Raw genomic sequence first — 21,272 nt, 5'->3', positions numbered from 1 at the left:
TGAGGAATTCCTGGAGGAATATCTGTAGGAATTCTTCGAAGAATTTTTGAAGGAATTGCTGAAGGAATATCTGGAGGATATTTTGAAGAATTTCTTAAGCAATTTCTGGAGGAATGCAGAGAAGAATTTCTCGAGGAATTCCTGAAAGAGTTGCGGGAACAATTCCTTCAGGATTTTCGGAGGAATTCCTGGAATAATCCCAGGATAAATTCCTGGAGGAATCACTGTAAGAATTATTGCAGTTATCTCTGAAGGAATTCCTGAAGAAATTTTTAGGGGAAATAATGGAGGAATTCCTGAAAGAATTCTGTGAGAAATTTCTGGAGAAATTTTTGAGGCTTTCTGGATGAATGTTTGGAGAAACTCTTCGAGCAATTTTTGAAGAATTTCAGGAGATATTTATGGATGAATCCATGGAGGAACTCCCGAAGAAATTCTTAGATAAATTCCAGGAGGAATCCATGGAGTAATCCCTGAAGGAATTTCTCGAGGAATTCCTGGAAGACTTCCGGGAGATTTCTTTAGGATTCTATGGAGTAATCTGTGGAGGAATTCCTGGAAGAATCCCTCGAGGAATTCCTAAAGAAGTTCCTGGTAATATTCCTGGAAGAATCCCTGGAGGAATCCCTGGTAAAATTCCTCGAGGAATCCTTGGAAGAGTTCCGGGAGAAATTCATCTAGGATATTTTTTTATAGGAATTAATGGAGGAATTTTTCGATGAATTTCTGGAGGGATTTCTGAAGGAATGTGTGGAGGAACACCTCGAAAAATTTCCGAACTAATTCCTGGTGGAAAATCCGCAGGAAGATTTGAAGAAATTCTGGAGAAATTCATGGAAGAATCCTTGGGTGAATGCTTGGAAAAATTACTGGAGGAATCCATCAAGGAATCCCTGGAGGAATTTCTTGAGGAATTCCCGGATGACTTACGTGAGAAATTCTTTTTGGATTGTCTTGAGGAAATCTAGGAGGAATTGTGGCAGAAATTCCTGGAGGATTTTCTGGAGGAATACCTGTAAGAATCTCTGGAGAAATTCCTGGAAGAATCCCTATTGGAATTCCTGGAGGTATTTCTGGAGAAATTTTTGAGCCTTCCTGGAAGATTTTTTTGATGAATTCATGAATGAATCTCTGGAGGAATTTCTGAAGACATTCTTGGCGAAATTCCTGGATAAGTTCATGGAGAAGTTCTGGATAAGTTCATGGAGAATTCCTGAAAGAATTCCTGGAAGGTGTCGGGGGGAAATTCTTTCAGGATTTTCTGGTGAAATCCGTGAAGGAGTGGAAATCTTGGAGGAATTCTGGCAGAAATTTCTAGAAAATTTTGTGGAGCAATCGCTGGAGGAATTCCTGAAGGAATTTTTGGAGAAATTTATGGAGGAATTCCTTGAAGGATTTCTGGATGAATTCTTTGAGGAATTTCTGAAAAAAAAGTTTGAGGAGAATGTCTGGTAAAAGTCTTCGAGGATTTTTTGAAGATTTTCATGGATGAATCCCATATCTGAAGAGTTTCCTGGAGAAACTCCTGGAGAAGTTGCCGGAGAAAAGAATCCCTGAAGGAATTTCTCGAGGAGTTCCTGGAGGAATTTCTGGAAGAGTTGCGGGAGAAAAAATCCTTTAGAATTTTCTGGTGGAATCAGGTGGAGGAATTTCTGGAGGAGTTCCTGAAAGAATTTTTGGAGAAGTTTATGGAGGAATTCTTTGATTAATTCCTGAGGGAATAACTGGACGAATTCATAGAGGAACTCTTTCAGGACTTTCTACAGAAATATTTGAGGCTTTCTGGGGGAATGCCTTGAGGATTTTTTTATATAATTTCTGAAGAAATTAATGGATGAATCCCTGGAGCAGTTCCTAAAGAAATGTCTGGACAAGTTCCTGGATAAATTCCTGAAGGAATTCCTAGAAGAGTTCCGGGAAAATTATCTTTGGGATTTTCTGGAAGAATCCCTGGATGAATTGCTGGAGGAATACCTGGGAGAATTTCTTGTGGAATTCCTGGAGACATCCCTGGACGCCTCCCGGAGAAACTCCTGGAATCTCTGTAGATTTCAACAAAGATTCCGGAAGAAATTATCCATCTAGGAAATCTGACTTAATCTATGGAGTCTTCTTTAATTCTAGCATTGAGTAACCAGCTATGATTTTATCATGACAGCACATCCACTACGAGTTGTAGCTCATCAAGTATCAAGTATTATGCAAAATATGCGAAAATATGTGTTTCAAATGGTCAGTTGAACGCGACCGATGACAAAATTCCACAGAATCCGGTCATCTCACTCGTTTCGCACTTGCGATGCGATAAATTCACGTAAAAACCACGTAGAAATTGCGCAAATCCTGTTGCCATATTGAACTGACAATCGTTGTTTATGGTTTCATTGCCGCGCATTCCACATCGAAGCATCTAATCTTCACCCTGTTAGTCATCCGCATAAACAATAACTCACCCACCACCGCCCTCATTCGATCGCGTCATGAGCGTATAGGTACCTTTATCCGGAGAAGGTTCGATTGAACGAGCACAATGCTTCAAGATAAGATAAAACACCGTTCGTGAGATTACCAACCAATATGTTGAAACGGCGCAAAATTCAAGTGGCTACTATTCACCCAATATATACTTACTTTTAACCAGCAGGAACAGCAGTCCCGAAGCCAGGAAGAGCAACGCCCCTGCGAACACCACGTACAAATGCACGAACTGGCACTTGCGGAAGTTCAGCTTCAGGCCGTTGGTAAGCGCCACCGAGATGAGCAGCGTGATGATGGCGACGATAAACGGCCAGAACATGGTTTCGTCGTAGATCCCGATAAAAGGTGGAAGCCCGGTAAGGGGTAACATCAGTAGGTAGCCGAACGTAAGACCGGCTGGAACATAGCTCCAGACGGCCGTCAGCAGTGACAGGTGCTGCATGATGGTGTGACGACGACGATGTGCACTATCTCACATTCACTCGGGGCACACGGTACGACTTCCTTTCCAATTAACTGTCCGTTGTTCACTGTCGATCATGTACACTTGTCGGAAAGGCCAACACTACCGCCGTGTCCTCCCCCGTAACTTCACAACACCCCCTTTCTTCGGTTTGATTCCAATTCGTTGTTGGGTTCTTCTCGTCTATATCAGTCAGTAATCGTATTTCATATCATCCCTCCGCGCGCGCGATTGCACTGTGGTCAATGAGAAATGCCATAAATCGATATCTCTTCCGATACGACGACGCGACGACGAGTGGAGACTGGAGAGTATCAATCGAATAGAACTGTTTCTTATCACACGGGCAGCGGTCGTCGTTCGTCTGATAAGGCGCTTCTATTGGCGGTTGGTTGGCGATTCAGGGTTTGGAGCGGCTTAGGATCACTTACGACTTACGACATGGCGACCTTTAGAAGTCGACGACGGCCATGGTGAGTGAGCTAGCCCATCCATGAAGAATTCAATGACAAAAGCACGCAGCAAGTAAACCTGAGCTTGAATTTGGGTTATCTGTGCCCCCCATATCTAATGATGATTAATTAATTACGAAAGAGGATTTGCGGTTGGCTCCAGGTGGTTGTTATTATATGGAAAGGGGTGTTTTCGTTTAAGTGAGGAAGAAGGATTGCACCATTGCGTCTGCCCTTTTTAAAGGTAAAACTAGATGATAGTCAACATAGCAGTTTTGATGAATTGTGAGAAGGTAATCACCTCGTCGATCAAAAATGTTAGTTCTTTTGGGAAATTTATATGATAGAGCTCTCAGTTAATAACTGTAAAAGTGCTCATAGAACACTATGCTGATTGTGAGAGGCAGGCCAGTGGGGCATTTGTCTCATTGGGGACGTTATGCCATGAAAAAGAAGAAGAAGGTATGCCCTCTGGGGCCGTTCATAAACCACGTAGGCTTTTTGAGGGGAGGGGAGTCTAGCCAAAGTCTACGCCTCATACAAATTTTAAAATTTTTGTATGGACAAAAGCCTACGAGGGGGGGGGGGTCTGAGATGGCCAAATTTTGGTCTACGTGGTTTATGAACAGCCCCTCTCCTCAAAATGCTACCGTTATTTCCGGGCGACCTTTTCAAGTATTTTTCCAAGAAAACCACTTCAATCTTACACGCAAAAAAATCCGTTCCGATATACGTGTACTCCCAGTCACAGCAACGGGAACTATGCATAGCAACCATAACAACAATAAGAAATGTATACCGCGAACTAAATGTCACGTTCTCCAGAACGCCCATATTGACAGCTGGAACTAGTTCCAGTTCACGGTGTATATTTGTTTGTTCACGTTTATCAGAACGGATTTTTTCACGTGTACCATAGAATTTGACCGAACAACAGGCTTGGTTGAATGGCTAAATTTTGTGATGTTTATTCATGAAATACTAAAACAATATTCCAAATTTTCCAGATATGCCGGAACCGGTTCCAGTACCCAACTAACAATCATTCTTTAAACAAGCTCCTTTATGACGAATTAGTTCAACATGGTGCTGAATAATATTTGGATAATTTTCAGGTACAACCTTTGTTCGGGTTTTGTTCACACAAATTTGGAGAAATTCTAAAGCATAGTGTTGTGTACCAACTAAACTGTTTGTTGTTAAAAGTGTTATAGTAAAGCTGCTATTCAGCTTCATCAAAAATAATCAAAAATGAATAAAATGCAAAATTTTCAATTTCCACAAGAGTTTATGATTGCATCTAGGCTATAAACAACTATTATGAAATAATAACTACACATCAATTTACCTAAATCAAGATTTGAACTCGAGGCCCGTCCATTGCCATCCGCATGCCTTCCTATCTGCGTCATCTTAGAGATGATGAATTGAAGCACTTAAATCAAAACATAAACTTCCCGTGGTTGAATAATAACCACACTTCGACTCCTATTCAGCAATGGTGAATTAGCACAACATTATGGTTAACAACTGAACATCACATTTATTCAGCTGCTGTTCAGTAAAAAACACGTGTTTTCTACTCTGTATTACGAGTCGATGTATAATAATACGAAAGCGCTTATATGACTTGTGCAAAACACATTATACAGATACATTTGCTAATTTGTACACAAACTGAACAAAAAGCAGGAAAAGGTCTTGTTAAACTATTTTGTAAAAGAATTACTGCAAGTCGAATAGAAAACTTATTAAACTCTTGAGTTATCGTTGTTAATACCTGTACGAAATGTTGAACATTGGCTACTTTGTCAATTGAAAAAGCATTTGAACAGTAATATGTACAGCATATCAGCTATCATTATCATTATAAAGCAACAATTCAGCATGCTTGCCTGTTTGTGGATTGTGCTTGTTAGTTGGGTAAGGAAAAAGGAGGACTTTGTAGAACCATATGCTGCTATAGTGAATTAGCACATAATTCACGAATTTTCACTAGTATACAAATTTAACAAACGTCATGCTAAAAGCAACATACCTGAGATTTTTTTCATGATTTTTTTTTTTCAAGAAAACCGTAAGAAAATCCTTGAGGTATTTCTCCAGGAACTTCTCCAGGGATTCTTTCAGGAATTCCTCAAGGGACTTCTCCAGGAATTTTTCCCTCGTGAATTGTTCCACGGGCATCTTACAGGGTTGCAATAGTGATTGTTTCTGAGTTTCTCCCAAGAAATGCTTCAGGAATTCCGCCCACGATTGCTTCCGAAATGTTTACAGATATTTCTGCTAGGATGCACCGACAAATACCTTCAGGATTTTTTTGCATAGCTTCCTTCAGTGATTCATGGATTGCTCCAGAGATTTTTTCCATGAACTCTTCTAAAGGTTTCACCAGACCTCCGGGGGGAGTTCTCCTGGGATATATTTAGAGGTTCTTCCAGTGATTGATCCAGTGGTTTTTTCGAGGATTCCTCCAGGAATTTCTTCAGTGATTCCCTAAGGTATTTCTGCAAGTATTCCTTCTGACATTTCTTCAGGGATTTCTCCATATAATTCTTCAAGAATTCCACTAGAGATTGCTCCAATAATTCAATCTAGAGTTCGGAATATTTCAGCAGGAATATCTACCAGGAACCCTTTCAGAAAATTTACCGAGATTATTAAAAAAATAATCCAGGAATTCCTTAAATCATTGTACAACACATTCTTTTGGGAGTTCATCCAATGATTCCAACAATAATTCGTCTAGAATTTATTGCGGACATAGATTGCTTCATATTTTTTCTAGGTATTCATACAGAATACATTTCCTAAGGAAATCCTCATGGGATTTCTTCAGAAATTCCTCCAGGGTTTCCTCCGAGAATTCTTCCAGGGATTAACCCGGGAATTTCTTTTGTGATTCTTTCAGGAACAACTCCAGATACTATTTTAAAAATCCTACAAGGATTGCCCCAGGAACACTTTTTAGAATGCCTTCAAGAGTTCCTCTTGAAATTATTTGAGGAACTCCTCCAGGAATTAGTCCAATACTTCCTCCAGGGACTGTTAAGGGATTTCTTTAGTAATGCCTCTTTGAATTGCTTCCAGGATTACTTCTGGGGTTTCTTCAGGAACTGCTACAGGGATTCCTCAAGGAGTTCCTTCACGAACTCTTCGTCGGATTCCTTCAGGATTTCTGCAAGAATTCCATCTGCGATTTCTTCAGGAATTCTTCCTGGGATTCCTCCAGGAATTCTTTAAAGGATTCCTGCACGAATTCCTTCAGTGATTCCTCCAGGAAATATTCCAGGGATACCTCTGAGAATTAATGCAGGGATTCCTCTAAAAATTCTTCCAGGGATTCCTACAGAAATTCCTTTAGGAATTCTTTCAGAGATTCCCCACGAGTTTGATTCCTCCGGGAATCTCTACAGGCATTCCTCCAGGAAATTCTCCAGGGATTCCTCTAGGAATTTCTCCAGGGCTTCACTCGGGAATTTCTTCTGTAATTCTTTCTGGAACAACTTGTTTTGAAAATTCCTTCAAAGGTATCCCCTGGAACTCTTCTTAGGATTCCTTCAGGAATTCCTCCTTGCTTCCGGGATTCCTTCGAGAGTTTCTACAGGAATTTACCTAGGGTTTCCTTCAGGAACTGCTACAGGAATTCCTCCACAAACTCTTCTAAGGATTCTTTCAGAATTTCTCCAAGAACTCCATTAGGAAGTTCTTCAGGAATTATTCCTGGTATTCCCCTACGATTTATATAGGAGAATCCCCCAAAAATTTCTTCAGAAATTCCTCCAGGAAATCTTCCAGAAATTCCTCTGGGAACTCCTTCAGGGATTTCTCTAAAAATTCCTCCTGGAATTCCTCCACAGTTTTCTCCAGAAATTCCTCCAGGAATTTTTCTACAGATTTCTATAGGAGTTCCCCTGGAGATTCCTTCAGGAATTTCTAAAGGCATTCCTCTATGATATTCTCCTGCATGAATTTCTCCAGGAATTGGTACAGGAATTGCTTCTGAACATCCTGCAGAAATTATGTCAGCAATTTCTCCAGGATTTTTTCCGGGAATTTTCAGAATTCTTCCAGAATTCCTCCAATGATTCTTCCAGGAAATCTCCCTAGCACTTCTCAAGGATTTTTCAGGAAATTTCTTTAAATAATTTATTCAGAAATTCCTCCAGGGATTACACCAGGAATTTGTTCAGAAATTACTCCAGGATTCCTTCGGGATTCTCTCAAGAGATTTTTCCAGGAATTGCATCAGGGATATCTACAAGAACTACACCAAGGATTCCTTCAGAAAGTTCTCCTCAAGGAATTCGTCAAGAGATTTCTTCGGAATTTTTTCTAGGGATTCCTTCCAGAATTCCTCCAGAAATTTCTCCTAGGATTGCTTCTAGGAATTCCTCCAGAGATTTCTTCGGAAATTTCTCTAGGGATTCCTCCCAGAGTTTATCAAAGAATTCCTTCAGGTATACTTTCAGAAATTGGGCAATCCAATTTGCAATCCAGGGATTGCTCCGGGAATTCTTCCAAGGATTACTCCAGGAATTCCTGAAGTGATTTCTTCAGAAATTCCTTTCAGTTTCTCTTCAAAAATCCATTCAGGTGTTTCTTCAGAAATTTCAGAAATCCTTCGATCATCTTGTCCAGGGATGTACACAAGAATTTCTCAAGGTTTACCTGATGATTTTTTTTAATTACTTCAAGAATTTCTGGAGGAATTCCTCCAGCGCATAGTATTGGAAGATAATTAAAAAAGGATGCATACAGGAACCAGGAACACATACCACGAAAGAGTCGACAGCGCAGGTTTTGGTTGCGTAAAAGTCACTGTGACTTACTTTAAACATATAAGTACTTACATGCTAAAAGAGCTTCCAGACATATCTCCAGAGAATCCTTCAGGAATTCACCCAGGGAAGACTCTTTCAGAATTCTCTCAGGGATTCCTCCGGGAATTTCTCTAGAGAAAGCACAAAGATTTTTTCTAGGAATTACTCCTTAAATTCCTCCAAACATTTCTTTATGAATAAATTCCAGGATTTAAAAAATATCCGGAAATATCTGCAGGAAATTCTTTAAGAATTCATCAGGCATTCCCTTCAGGATTTCTCAAATAAATAACTCGAGAGTTTTCTCCAGTGATACTTTCAAGGCTTTTACGAGAATACCTTCAACAAATATTGCTTGTCACCTCTCATCATCCCCCCCCCCCTGACCGAAAAGCTGGCTACGCCCTTGTCAGTATCATATCATTTGGATTCACATTTGGGTCACATCCATTTTGACCTTTAGGACATTGCTGTAGCTTGAATAAATACTGAAAGTACGGCCTGTGTGCCCTTTCCGAAACCAATTCCTGAGTACACCGGAGTACTTTTATTTAATGGGTGGAGGGCGCATCATTGCAATGTTTACCTAAATGGAATCGGATTATAACCAGAATGATTGTAAAAGAGTTGAACGTGAATGACTAGAAATGTGGAGTTTCCGGAGTTTCAGAGGACTTTGAGAGGATTTAAAAAAGGTTTTCAAGGGATTTTCACGAAAATTTTGGAAGCCTTCAAAGCGTTAGTAGTTCAGATTGTGTGTCCTGTAATGGGAGTTTAAAAGGAATATCAGGAGGTTTAGAGGATTAGATTGTCCGGAGAGCTCCAGAGTAGGTTTCAAAGAAGTTCCAAGGCATTTTAGAAGGTTGCTGGGGATTACATAGCAGTTTCTTGGGGTATCAATGAGTTACAGCAAAGGGCCTAGGCAGTAGTGAGTTTATATAATTGACTTGAGATTGCTCTCTTTAAACGAATGTTTATTGTCGGTTAAATTATTACATATCCCTTATCTTCGTAAGATTTTTTTTATCTGTATTAACGAGATTTTTAGCCTTAGGCTAGTTCATCTCGGGACCCACGCTTTACTTCCCTTCCGAAGGAAGAACTCAAATTTAATGAGTTTGTCGGGAGTGGGATTCGATCCCAGGTCCTCGGCGTAATAGTCAAGTGTTCAAACCATCACACCAGGTCCGCTCTATCTTTGTAAGAAATTCTGTCTCATGGTGACAGTAAGAACAATCCACAGCGTTTCCGTATGACTGTAAGAGATGTTGAGACATTGTTGACGATTCAGGAAATAGATTCAAAATTTCATTTTGACTTTTGGAAGTCAAATCAAACGCCCCCCCCCCCCCTAGGAAAAGATCCCTATATTTTTTCTTCTCATTTCAGAGAGCGAGTAATGGCGCTTAAGCCTAGGCTTTCGAACCAGCACATCAGGCTGAGATTCCTATGTCCCATCCCAGGATGAAGAGCTTCAATGGAGTGACATTAACTATCTCAGCAACGTCACTCCCAACGTTTATATTTCACTTCCATAACGTATACAATACGGAGCGGCTGACGAGATGTCACCGTTCTATAGTTTTGTCCAATTATACTGCAGTGTCAATACCGCACAGTAGGCCTCGCCGCTTTGCAAATATTGATAATGACAAAAAAAAAGGTAAAAGTAGTCGATTATATCATTTTGCAGAATTCTTCCAAGTGATGGCTGTTTAAGTGTAGACTAGACTAGACCTCCAACAAATCTGATAAGTTTTTGATTTTTTTTTTATTTTTAATAACGTGTATTTAAACTTACTATCTAATTCTGCACTTTAATGAGTTTTTAATATTTTTCAGTTGAATGCTTTTTTACTATTCAGCGTGCCTATCTAGGTCATATTGACCCAAACATCTTACTAGGCATAAAGAGATCAATTTGACTCCAGCTAACGGTACGCATAAATTTATCACGCGTCTAGTTATTCAAAATTCTGACTTTCGCGCTGTCTGTATATGATTGGTAAATAATAACAACTATAAGAAAAATAAAATGTGTATAGATAATTTTTGGAAATGTTTAAGGCTTTTTACGGCATAATCAGCATCGGCAGCCATGTTGGATATGAGCCTAAACATTTCGAAGTGATAATTGTCTGCCACCAAAGCGAATATTCGTATGAAAAAGTATCATCCTATATACTCACTCGCAGTGATTGCGATGATACATTTTCTGCTGCGTTGCTGCAGAATTGACATTTATCACTTCTAAAACGCGAGGCAAACAATCATTGAAAAGCAAAAAGTCAATGATTCGTTTGGAAACTTAGTGATGCAGCAAGACACCTTAACATATTCCGATTGCAAATAGAAACAAACTATCTGGAGGTATCCTCAGAAATTCCCAGAGGATAATGTTATGCAAAATTCCGAGTTCTAAGCTCCAAAGCAAATTCTCAATTGCAACTAAATTTGCATGGCAATTTTCAATGTAAATTCGGTTGATTTTATGTGGAAACCTCTGATGAGTGGAACATAGAAATGTGCATATGATTGTTGACATTCTAAAGAACTTCAAGCAAAATTATAAAATTTAAAAAAGAGATTTTCTGGGCCACGACAAGCTTTTTGGAATTGAAAATTCTCGAATATTTCATTAGAAATTTAAAAAAAAAATCCCTTGGTAATTAGTTACCAATGCCCTTTGAAAGGTGTGAAGAATTAGCTTAAGTTAACCTTCATCCAGCCAACGTACATTTTACACCTTCAGAAAAGCACAAAAAAGGTCATAACTTTTTTGTTTTTCGATGGATTTTGATGAAATTTTCACAATTTCCCGAAAAACTCTCCTAGTTTATGATGCCGGGGACATGGGTGCCTGGTCCACATGGTTCCGGAGTTATTCCGGATTGTCTTGGGGTAAGGTACCCCGGGGCAAGTGGGACCTAAAAAAAGGCTAGTTTGGTTTTGTCATGCCAAACAATTCTAAACATAATTAGTTTTATAATTCCAATGGTTCTAAAAGACATTGTAGGTATATTTCTCCTGATTAACGGGCATTAAAACTGTTTCAAAATTTTTACATTCTATATATTATGCATATAATGAAAAGTGGAGCAGATCTTCATTTACTCCGTATCACGGGGCAAGTGGGACTCATTCGGAATGTATATACAAATGACTTAATATAGTTGCTGTATGTATGTAAGCTAGCATAAATTATAAATAGCTTATACGAATAACTATGTCTAGCGATTTATGTTGGAAGTGTTTTGTAGTATCGAGCATAAATTACGTAACACTCATAATAACGCATCACTGACAAAAAAGTTGATTTAACATTAGCATCTTGTGCAAAACCAATTGATTTTTTTTTATACAAAAAGCGCTATACAGTTAAATGCTGGAAGGTTTCCAAACTTGCTTTTCATATTACATAGTTGATGAATCTCGTCAAAAGATTTTTCAAGATTTACAGATGTTATGTTTTCCCCTACATTATTTTCCGATCACTAAATAAAGATTTTTAAATCGTGAACTTTGAATAAGTCGTTTTCCATTTTTTTTTTCATACTTCATGGCCGGTTTCTTTACACTCAGTAAAACTTATTATGCAACGGAAAACGAAAAAAAAAATAGAATGTGCTTAGATGAAAATATGAAAAATAGATGGTTTCGGAAAAAAATATGTTCTACCCAAGGCTTTACCATTTTAAACAATAGCTTCATCATCAGAATAGTAGTAATTAAACATAATCCAACGATTTATTACTTAAGGCATCGATTTTTACTTCATTCATTTTGTTGTGGATGAAATGTTCGGTGAAACTGGCAACACTGAACTTAGGAAGAAGAGATGAGAAATTGAGATAGAAGTAAAAGTTGGTTGGAAGTTTAATCCTCGCAAGCCTGTGAATTTGTGCACTAAAATGTAAGTTGTTTTATATAAATATTTGAAATTGTAAATATTAATAAATGTGTGTTCTACAGCATTGAAGCTGCTCAACGAAGCTGCTATCAGTAGGTGTTTTTCCATGGCAAAGAGATGTCCCCAACCCAACACATTTCATTTATTTAGTTAACATCAAATTCATGATAATACTGAATCAACAATTTGCCGCCATAATACTCGATTTGCAGCTGCAGCTCTCCAACGTCGGTCACGCCCAACACTCGCCAGATCACGCTCCACCTGGTCCGCCCATCGTGCTCTCTGCGCTCCACGCCTTCTTGTACCAACCGGATGGTTAGCAAACACCAACTTTGCAGGGTTGTTGTCCGGCATTCTTGCAACATGCCCTGCCCACCGTATCCTTCCGGCTTTGGCTACCTTCTGGATGCTGGGTTCGCCATAAAGTGCAGCGAGCTCGTGGTTCAACCTTCTCCGCCACACACCGTTCTCCTGCACGCCGCCGAAGATCGTCCTTAGCACCCGTCGCTCGAAAACACCGAGTGCTTGCATGTCCTCCTCGAGCATCGTCCACGTCTCGTGCCCGTAGAGAACCACCGGTCTTATTAACGTCTTGTACATGGTACATTTGGTGCGGGGGTGAATCTTTTTTGACCGCAGTTTCTTCTGGAGCCCATAATAGGCACGACTTCCACTGATGATGCGCCTTCGTATTTCACGGCTCACGTTATTGTCAGCCGTTAGCAAGGAACCGAGGTAGACGAATTCTTCTACCACCTCGAAAGTATCCCCGTCTATCGTAACATTGCTGCCAAGGCTTGTCCTGTCTCGCTCAGTCCCACCTACCAGCATGTACTTTGTCTTAGCCGTATTCACCACCAGTCCGACCTTTGCTGCTTCACGTTTCAGGCGGGTGTACTGTTCTGCCACCGTTCCAAATGTCCTAGCAATAATATCCATGTCATCCGCAAAACATACAAGTTGGCTGGATTTCGAGAAGATCGTTCCCCGGCTGTTGAGCCCGGCTCGTCGCATAACACCTTCCAGGGCGATGTTGAATAGTAGGCAGGAAAGTCCATCACCTTGTCGTAGTCCCCGTCGAGATTCAAATGAACTGGATAGTTCACCCGAAATCCTTACGCTGTTCTGCACACCGTCCATCGATTTTTACTTCACTTTTGTGTGAATTTCGACTTAGGTTGAAGACAGTGAGATCAAACTATGACATTGTGTTTGTTTACTCTCATAGGTCTCACTTGCCCCAGATGCTGAAATGCACTGGGGCAAGTGGGAGCAGTTAACTAAAGGTAATAAATGGAAATAAATTACACCTTTTTCGCTTAAAACAATTTGCAAGCACTCCAAATATTATCCTGAAACCGAAAAAGTTGGACTTTATTTGATATTCTATTTTTAAACGACGAATATAGTAGAGCACGTTAATCTCACTTAGTGAATTGAAAATTACATATGAACAACAATAACATATATGGTCTCTTTATGGTGAGAACAATAACAATTTTTGAATTCATAGTATCCGTTGATGTGATACCTATGTTTTCCATGAAGAATGTTTGCCTTAAAAACAAAAAATAGATAAAATTATAGCCGTAGGTCTCACTTGCCCCGGATTCTCACTTGCCCCGGGGTACCTTACCAAAATTGGCCACATACATTGCGCAACGTATATCTCAAGATCCCGATGAGGTAGAAGTATAGTGTCTTCGGCGAATTTGTTCAGCAGGTTAAGAACGAACTGGCAACGGCGATTTTGGTTCGCGATTCGGCCGCTAGGCGGCGCCAGTGTCAAAAATGTTCAAACTCTCATATCTCAGAAACCTGGTAAGATAGAATGATGCTGTCTTCAGCAATATTCTTCAGCAAGCTCAGAACTATCTGATAGTAAAGTCTTTGGTTTGGAATTTGTCCGCTAGGTGGCGCATTGTGTTTGAAAATTTCAAACACGTATATCTCGATACCCTAATGAGGTACAAGCACGCCGTTTTCTGCAAATTTGTTCAGCAGGCTAAGAACTATCTGGTAATGGCGTCTTTGGTTCGCGAATCGTCTGCTAGGTGGCGCCAGGGTAAAAAATCTTCAAACTTCTATATCTCAGAATCCTGACAAGATAGAATGATGCCGTTTTCAACAAAGTTCTTCAACAAGCTAAAAACTGTCTGATAGTTGAGTCTTTGATTCGTGATTTATTCGTTTGGTTATTCGGTACACCGTCTTTGACCCCCTGCAGACAAATTTTGTCACCCCACAATATTGCTCCGTTTTTTCTTCCGAGAGCTCTTTCGGGAATTTTTCCAGGAATTTCTCTAGGAATTCCTCTGGAAATGTCTCTTGGAATTCTTCCGGAAATTTGTTCAGGAGATCCTCTAGGACCCACATCAGGAACTTCTGCGGAGATTCCTTCAGGACTTCCTTCGGTAATTTTCCCAGGAATTCATCTGTTAATTTCTTCAGGAGTTCTGCAGGAATTCGGGAATTACTCCATGAATTGTTCCGGGATTTTCCTTAGGAATTCTTTCAAGAATTTTTCCAGGCTGGATTTCTCCGAGAATTTTTCTAGGAGTTTTTCCAGGAATGTTTCCGGGAATTCCTTCGGGAATTTCTTCAGGAAATCCGCCAGGAATTGCTTCGGAAATTTCTTCAAGAAATTGTCCGGGAAATCCTCCAGATTTTTTTCCAGGAATTCCACCGAGAATTTCTTCAGGAAAACTTTTTTTTTTCTTCAAAAAAAATCCACTGGGAATTTCTCCAGAAAGTCTTCCGAGTTTTTTTCATTAAACCCTCTGAGAATTTCACCAGGAGTCCCTCTGGGAATTTCTCTTCAGGAATTCCTCTGGGAATTTCTCCAGGAATTCCTCTGGGAATTTCTCCAGGAATTCCTCTGGGAATTTCTCCAGGAATTCCTCTGGTATTTCTCTAAGAATTCCTGCTTTGTTTCCTCCAGAAATTCCGCCTGGAATTTCCCGGGAATTACTCCGGGAATGTCTGTAGAAATTCTCCCTGGAATTTCTCCAGAAATTCCACTAGAAATTTCTTCAGGAAATCCTTCAGAAATTTTTCCTGGAATTTCACTAGGAATTTCTTCACGACTCCCTCCAGGAATTTCTCCGGGAATTCATCTAAGACTCCCATCAGCAATTCCTGCGGCGATTCCTTCAGTAATTTCTCCAGGACTTTTTTCGGGATTATTTCCAGGAATTCTTTCGGATATTTCTCCAGGAATTCTCCCGGGGATTCTTCCAGGAATTCCCTCAGGGGATTCCTGCAGAGATTCTTCCAGGAATTTCCTGAGGGGAATCCCCCAGGAAGGAGGATTTCCTAAGGAATTTTCCAGAGGAATTCCTAGAGAAATTTCCTGTGGAATTCCTGGGGGAAATCCTAGAGGGATTCTCAGAGGAATACTTGGTGAAATTTCCAGAGGATTTCCTGAGAAAATCTCGAAGATTTCCTTTAAAAAATCCCGGAGAAATTTCAGAAGAGTCTCGGAGGAATTCTGGAAGATTTCCAGAAGAAATTCCCAAAACAATTCCTGAAGGATTTCCTGGAGAAATTCCCGGAGGAATCACAGGATAAATTCCCGGAGGTATTCGTTAAGGAAGTCCTAGAGTAATTACGGGAGAAATTCTTGAGGGTTTTGTGAGAAAAAAATCACGGAAGACTTCCTGAAGAGATTCCTGGAGAAATTCCCAGAGGATTTACTTGAAAAATAAATCCGACAGTTTTCCTTAGAAAATTCCCGGGAGAAACTCCTGGAAAAATTCCCGGAGAAATTCCTAGAGAAATTCTTGGAGGAATTCCTATAGAACATCCCGGAGGAACTCCTAAAGAAATTCCCGGAGGAGTTCATGAAAGAATTCTCGGGGGCACTCATGGACGAATTCCTGGGGAAATTCTCAGTGAGTTTTATGGAGAAAATCTTAGTAAAAAAGTCCGGAGGAATTCCTGGAAAAATTCCCAGAAGAATTGCTGCAGAAATTGCCGAAGGAGTTCCTGATGGAAGTCCTAGATGAAATCCTGGGGAAACTTTCGGAGGAATCCCCGGAGGAATTCTCGGAGGATTTCCTAGAGAATTTCCCGGAGAAACTTCTGGACGATGTCCTAGAAGAATTCCCGGAAAATTTACTGAAAAAAAATCCTGGAGGAAGTTCTTGAGGAATTCCTGGATAAATTCCAGGTGGAATTCCTGGGGAAATTCCTGGAAAAATTCACGGAAGAGTTCCTATACAAACTCCCGGAGACATTCCCGGAGCAAAATAAGCAATATTGTAGGGCGACAAAATTAATCTACAGGGGATCAAAGAGGGTGTTAAAGTATTCTCTCTTGTACCATCGTACTCGACCGTCTACTATCATTCCAAATGGCTCTTCGCTTGCTTAACAGCTATGCTGAAAATGGGATACTTCTTGTTCATTAGGGTGTTCATTCCAATATTTTCTTAATACTAAACGGAACCTATCGAATAATATCAGAACCAAGGACACCAGATACGTCTTACTTCCTCTTGAATTTCGGAATAATTTGCTGGACGTTTTCCGATTTTTGAGATAAAATTGTTCAGATGTATTGATTGCTTGTGTCACCTAGCATCGCCATTGCATGATAAATCTCAACCTGCCAAACAATTTTTCAGAAAACACCATGCTTTTAGCTTATTACAGTAACGAGATACACGTGTTTAAATATTATACATAAGGTGCCACCTAGCGAATTAATCACGGACCAAAGACTCAACTATCAGACTGTTTTTAGCTTGCTGAAGAACTTTGTTGAAAACGGCATCATTCTATCTTATAAGGATTCTGAGATATAGAAGTTTGAAGATTTTTTACCCTGGCGCCACCTAGCGGAAGATTCGCGAACCAAAGACGCCATTGCCAGATAGTTCTTAGCCTGCTGAACAACTTTGCAGAAAACGGCGTGCTTGTATCTCATTAAGGTATCGAGATATACGTGTTTGAAATTTTCAAACACAATGCGCCACCTAGCGGACAAATCCCAAACCAAAGACTTTACTATCAGATAGTTCTGAGCTTGCTGAAGAATATTGCCGAAGACAGCATCATTCTATCTTATCAGGTTTCTGAGATATGAGGGTTTGAACATTTTTGACACTGGCGCCGCCTAGCGGCCGAATCGCGAACCAAAGTCGCCGTTGCCAGTTCGTTCTTAACCTGCTGAACAAATTCGCCGAAGACACTATACTTCTACCTCATCGGGATCTTGAGATATACGTTGCGCAATGTATGTGGCCAATTTTGGTACCCCAAGACAATCCGGAATAACTCCGGAACCATGTGGACCAGGCACCCATGTCCCCGGCATCATAAACTAGGAGAGTTTTTCGGGAATTTGTGAAAATTTCATCAAAATCCATCGAAAAACAAAAAAGTTATGACCATTTTTGTGCTTTTCTGAAGGTGGAAAATGTACGTTGGCGGGATGAAGGTTAAAATTCACAAATACCGTCGTGCGGGGTGTCATTGGGCCACTATTTCGCACGTTTCCAATACGACAGGAATGCATCTTATGTGCTAGGCTACTAGAATACATAATTCTAAGATACTTTGCACTCACCGTCGGATTCGCTGACTTATACTGCATCCGTGGGATCGATAACCCAATGTTACCCTCTAGGCCCAATGTCACCCCGAACGGCGGTATAAAGAAATTAAAAAAAAATGCCCTTTGAAAATTCCAAAGAATCCTCAAAGCATTCAACATAGAAACTTCAGAAAACTTTACTCACAAATAACAAAAAAACAATATTTGAAAATTCCGGAGAATTTTCCTTGACGATTTCTCTTAAAAATTCCGAAGATTTCAATTGGAAATTCTACGGAATGTCTCTCGGAATGTTGAGAGAAACTCGGAGGAATCGTCCTTTGAAAATCCTGAGAGTATACCTTGAAAACTCCAGGACATTTTCCTTGTGAAATGGAGAGGATTGTCTTTGAAAATATATTAGAATGTTGCTTAAAAATTTCAGAAAGTTTTCATTGGACTCAATTTATAAAAATATAGATTTTCATAACTTTAAAAAAATAAAAATTTTAGATCTTCTGTAGCTAAACAAAGCTGAATAATTTTTAGATAAACTCATTTGCAGAGAAAATGTTATAAAATTGATATAGAACTCGCTTCCAAAGTTGCATAAATATTTCGATAATTCAAATTCACTTTAAACTATGAAAAAGTTTTTAAAATAAATATTATAAAAATAATAAAAAATGAATAAAAATATATGGGATATAGTCCATCCCATGTACACAAATGAATCATATCTTATCTGAACGGTCTCAGCGGAACAAGAAAATGGCAATGTGGGATGAAAATTCTAAAAAACGGAAGAAAAAAGTTATAGAAAAAATCCGTTATGATAAGTTGTTACGGATTTTCTGAAAAAAAAAAGTTCAGGCATAATTTTTACAATTTTCCACAAATTTCCTAAGGAAACTTTGTTGGATTTCCAAGGGACGTCCAACAGACTCTCAAGGGAATTTATGACGAGTCTTCAAGGATATTTGTGACGAGTTTACAGGGAAATTGTGAGAAATTTCGGAAAACAATTAAAACACGCATTTCCAAGGGAACTTCTTAAGAATTTCAAGAACATTTTTTTTACAAAATTCCAAGATTGCGAACTTGCAAGATAAACTCTGAAGAATTTCAAAAAGAAATTCTGTGAAAGTTTCAAAATAATTTCAGACAATTTTCCAATTGAATTTTTGATAATTTTCCAAGGGAAATTCTAACTGATTTAAAGAGGAAATGCTGGATAAATTCAAATAGAAATTTTCCAGTGAATATCCAGGAGAAAATCTGGTGAATTTCCAATGGAAACTCTGAAGAATTTCTTGTTGCATTTGTTGATTTTCCAAGGAAAAGAAAATGGAAAATCCATGGAAAGCTTTGGCTGTAATCAAAAGAATTTCGGGCCAATTTCCTATAACCTATGGTTTTCCCAAAGGAAATTATGATGAACTATGGAGAGATTTTTCAGGAGAAATTGATGTTTTTGATTCAAATGAACAAAGTTTTCGTTTGTGTAGCAATAGATTAAAACTTGAAATAAACATGTTACACAATGGATTTAATGGAAGTCTCAATTTGGATTTTAACCGTTATGTGGCCGGCAAACTTTTTGCTTTTTTCTACACCGTGTATTTTAAATGGGTGCTGGGTACCCGGGTACCATGCCGGCCACATAACGGTTAAAATTAACAAAATAACAAAACGAGGTAATAAAACGTCTACAATAACACAAAAAAAAATAGATTTTACTAGGTATTTGCGTAGATTACTCGTTTTCAACGTTTTGGTTTTTCGTTGTTTAATCTTCGAAGTTTTGTCACTAAGCCGATTATTTAGAAAACAGTAAAAGATGCAAAAAATACAGATAAAATAGAACCTATATCAAACCCATCAACAAAATTGTGCAGTATGGTGTTATGCCCATGAAAATTGTCACAATGGCACATCTTGAAGCTGCACCCACGCGTCACACGTAATGTTACGATTCCTAAGCTATGGATGCTTGGTTACATTGACACCACATTGATAAACGTTGCACTCTTATCAAAACTAACACTCGAGTTTAAGCCAACGTGATTGAATTGCTAAACCTAAATGTATTACTGACACTCAATTATAATTTAATCAGGTTTAATCTTCTTCGGTCTTTTGTCATTGAATCTTCATATCATAAATAAACTGGTTTAATTCTTCTTTGTTGTAACAGTTCGCAGTTCTTCAATCCCCTATCACTAAACCAACTGATCCACCCACTTGATATCTTTTCAGCACTGTACAAAAGTAGTTCGCGGTGTGCCTCCTTCCTAGAGGCACCTATTCATCGTCGTGGCTTCCGATTGACTGAGGTGACGCGTAGAAGCCGACCTAGGAATCAAATTCCCGACCCGTTTTTTTTTGTCCTCACACCCATATTACACATAGCCGCGACGAGTTCTACGATGTTCCTTATCGGAAACAACCTGCGTGAGTGATATTCCCTTATCGGAATGACATCGGTGAATGCGGTGATGAAAAAAAAAAACACTCACTCAACAAGTGCTTACTACCTTCGTATAGCACACGTTTGAGGTTAGGTCTAGAAACGAACGCCATCCTCATCCATTAGACGTCTGGCGTAGCGAAAATTTAACAGAAGGGGGGACTAGTCCTTCCCCCCACACGAAAATGGATCAATTCCCGTTTGTCCCCGAAAAAAAAAAAACAAAAGTCCCATCAAGAAGTTGCTGAAATGTATCGACAAAACTGATGTTCAGTGACAACGTGTGGGTTAAAACGCGGTTTTCCGTCCACCATCCACCCTCGTTGGCATTGAAAGGGTCAAAGTATCGATTACCCGTTGTGTATTTTGTTTGTACGACCAAACAGCTTACAGGAACGAACCACTTTGTTATCATCGTCAGCGTGATGGAGGAAAAGAAAACACTGCACCTGTCGCCTCCAAGCTCCACCTGATGACCATATGCCACCACACCGGCGAGGCGAGCGAGCGAGGGAGAGTGACCTTATTGGTTGAGCAATGCTGCAGATAAATCCCTGGCATTGATAAATATCGCTGAATGCGTTACGATAATGGACACCGATGAACCACTCGAGGTGCCTTACAGCTTAACCAATATACGAGGCGCGGTTGAGTCATTTACTATTATGGTATCAATCTCAGATTTGAGTGCAGTGTACACATATGAAACTACGTACCTACTCGGTGGATGTGTAAACTTAAACACTAGGATATCACCACCGTTCAATACTATCAGGGAGGTGGTTGTACACATTAGTTAAATTTTATTATGTTAGTACTAGTCTTGTAATCCACTGTTGCACGTGTGCTGATAATGGATATATGGCAGCTACTTACATGTGTGTTAGGCTATCCATGGTGGCAAACGTTGGTAATGGATGACTTGTTTACTTCCAAGCCTGAGTCAGAGGGCCGAATTGAAAGATCTCCATCCTGGGCGATTACCAACCATCGCCAAAACCTGCGGCCAGATGGTACGCAACACCTTCCGTTCGAAAACTCCAAGGGCGCGTTGGTCCTCTGCACGTAACGTCCATGTTTCGTGCCCATAGAGGACGACCGGTCTAATCAACGTTTTGTAGATGGTTAACTTCG

General features: G+C 39.7%; 1 protein-coding gene across 4 annotated transcripts in view; it reads right to left on the bottom strand.

The window, feature by feature from the left end:
• LOC109422117 (uncharacterized) overlaps positions 1-20,061 on the bottom strand; it is a 30,356-nt gene extending 10,295 nt beyond the window's left edge. Inside the window, exons 1-2 of one of the 4 annotated variants that reach the window (XM_019696745.3) lie at positions 19,913-20,061; positions 2,632-3,177 (exon numbers count right to left, since the gene is read on the bottom strand). In XM_019696745.3, the coding sequence (XP_019552290.3) occupies positions 2,632-2,920 (289 nt within the window). In that variant the 5' untranslated portion in view covers positions 2,921-3,177; positions 19,913-20,061. Of the gene's footprint in view, positions 1-2,631; positions 3,414-19,912 lie in introns of those variants that run through there. The other 3 variants (XM_029854830.2, XM_062844840.1, XM_062844839.1) reach the window with 3 other exon arrangements.
• Positions 20,062-21,272: the final 1,211 nt, after the last annotated feature.

The sequence above is a fragment of the Aedes albopictus genome, chromosome 1 (assembly GCF_035046485.1).
Source record: "Aedes albopictus strain Foshan chromosome 1, AalbF5, whole genome shotgun sequence".
Lineage (NCBI taxonomy): Eukaryota > Metazoa > Arthropoda > Insecta > Diptera > Culicidae > Aedes > Aedes albopictus.
This window is presented reverse-complemented; position numbering and strand designations above follow the sequence as displayed.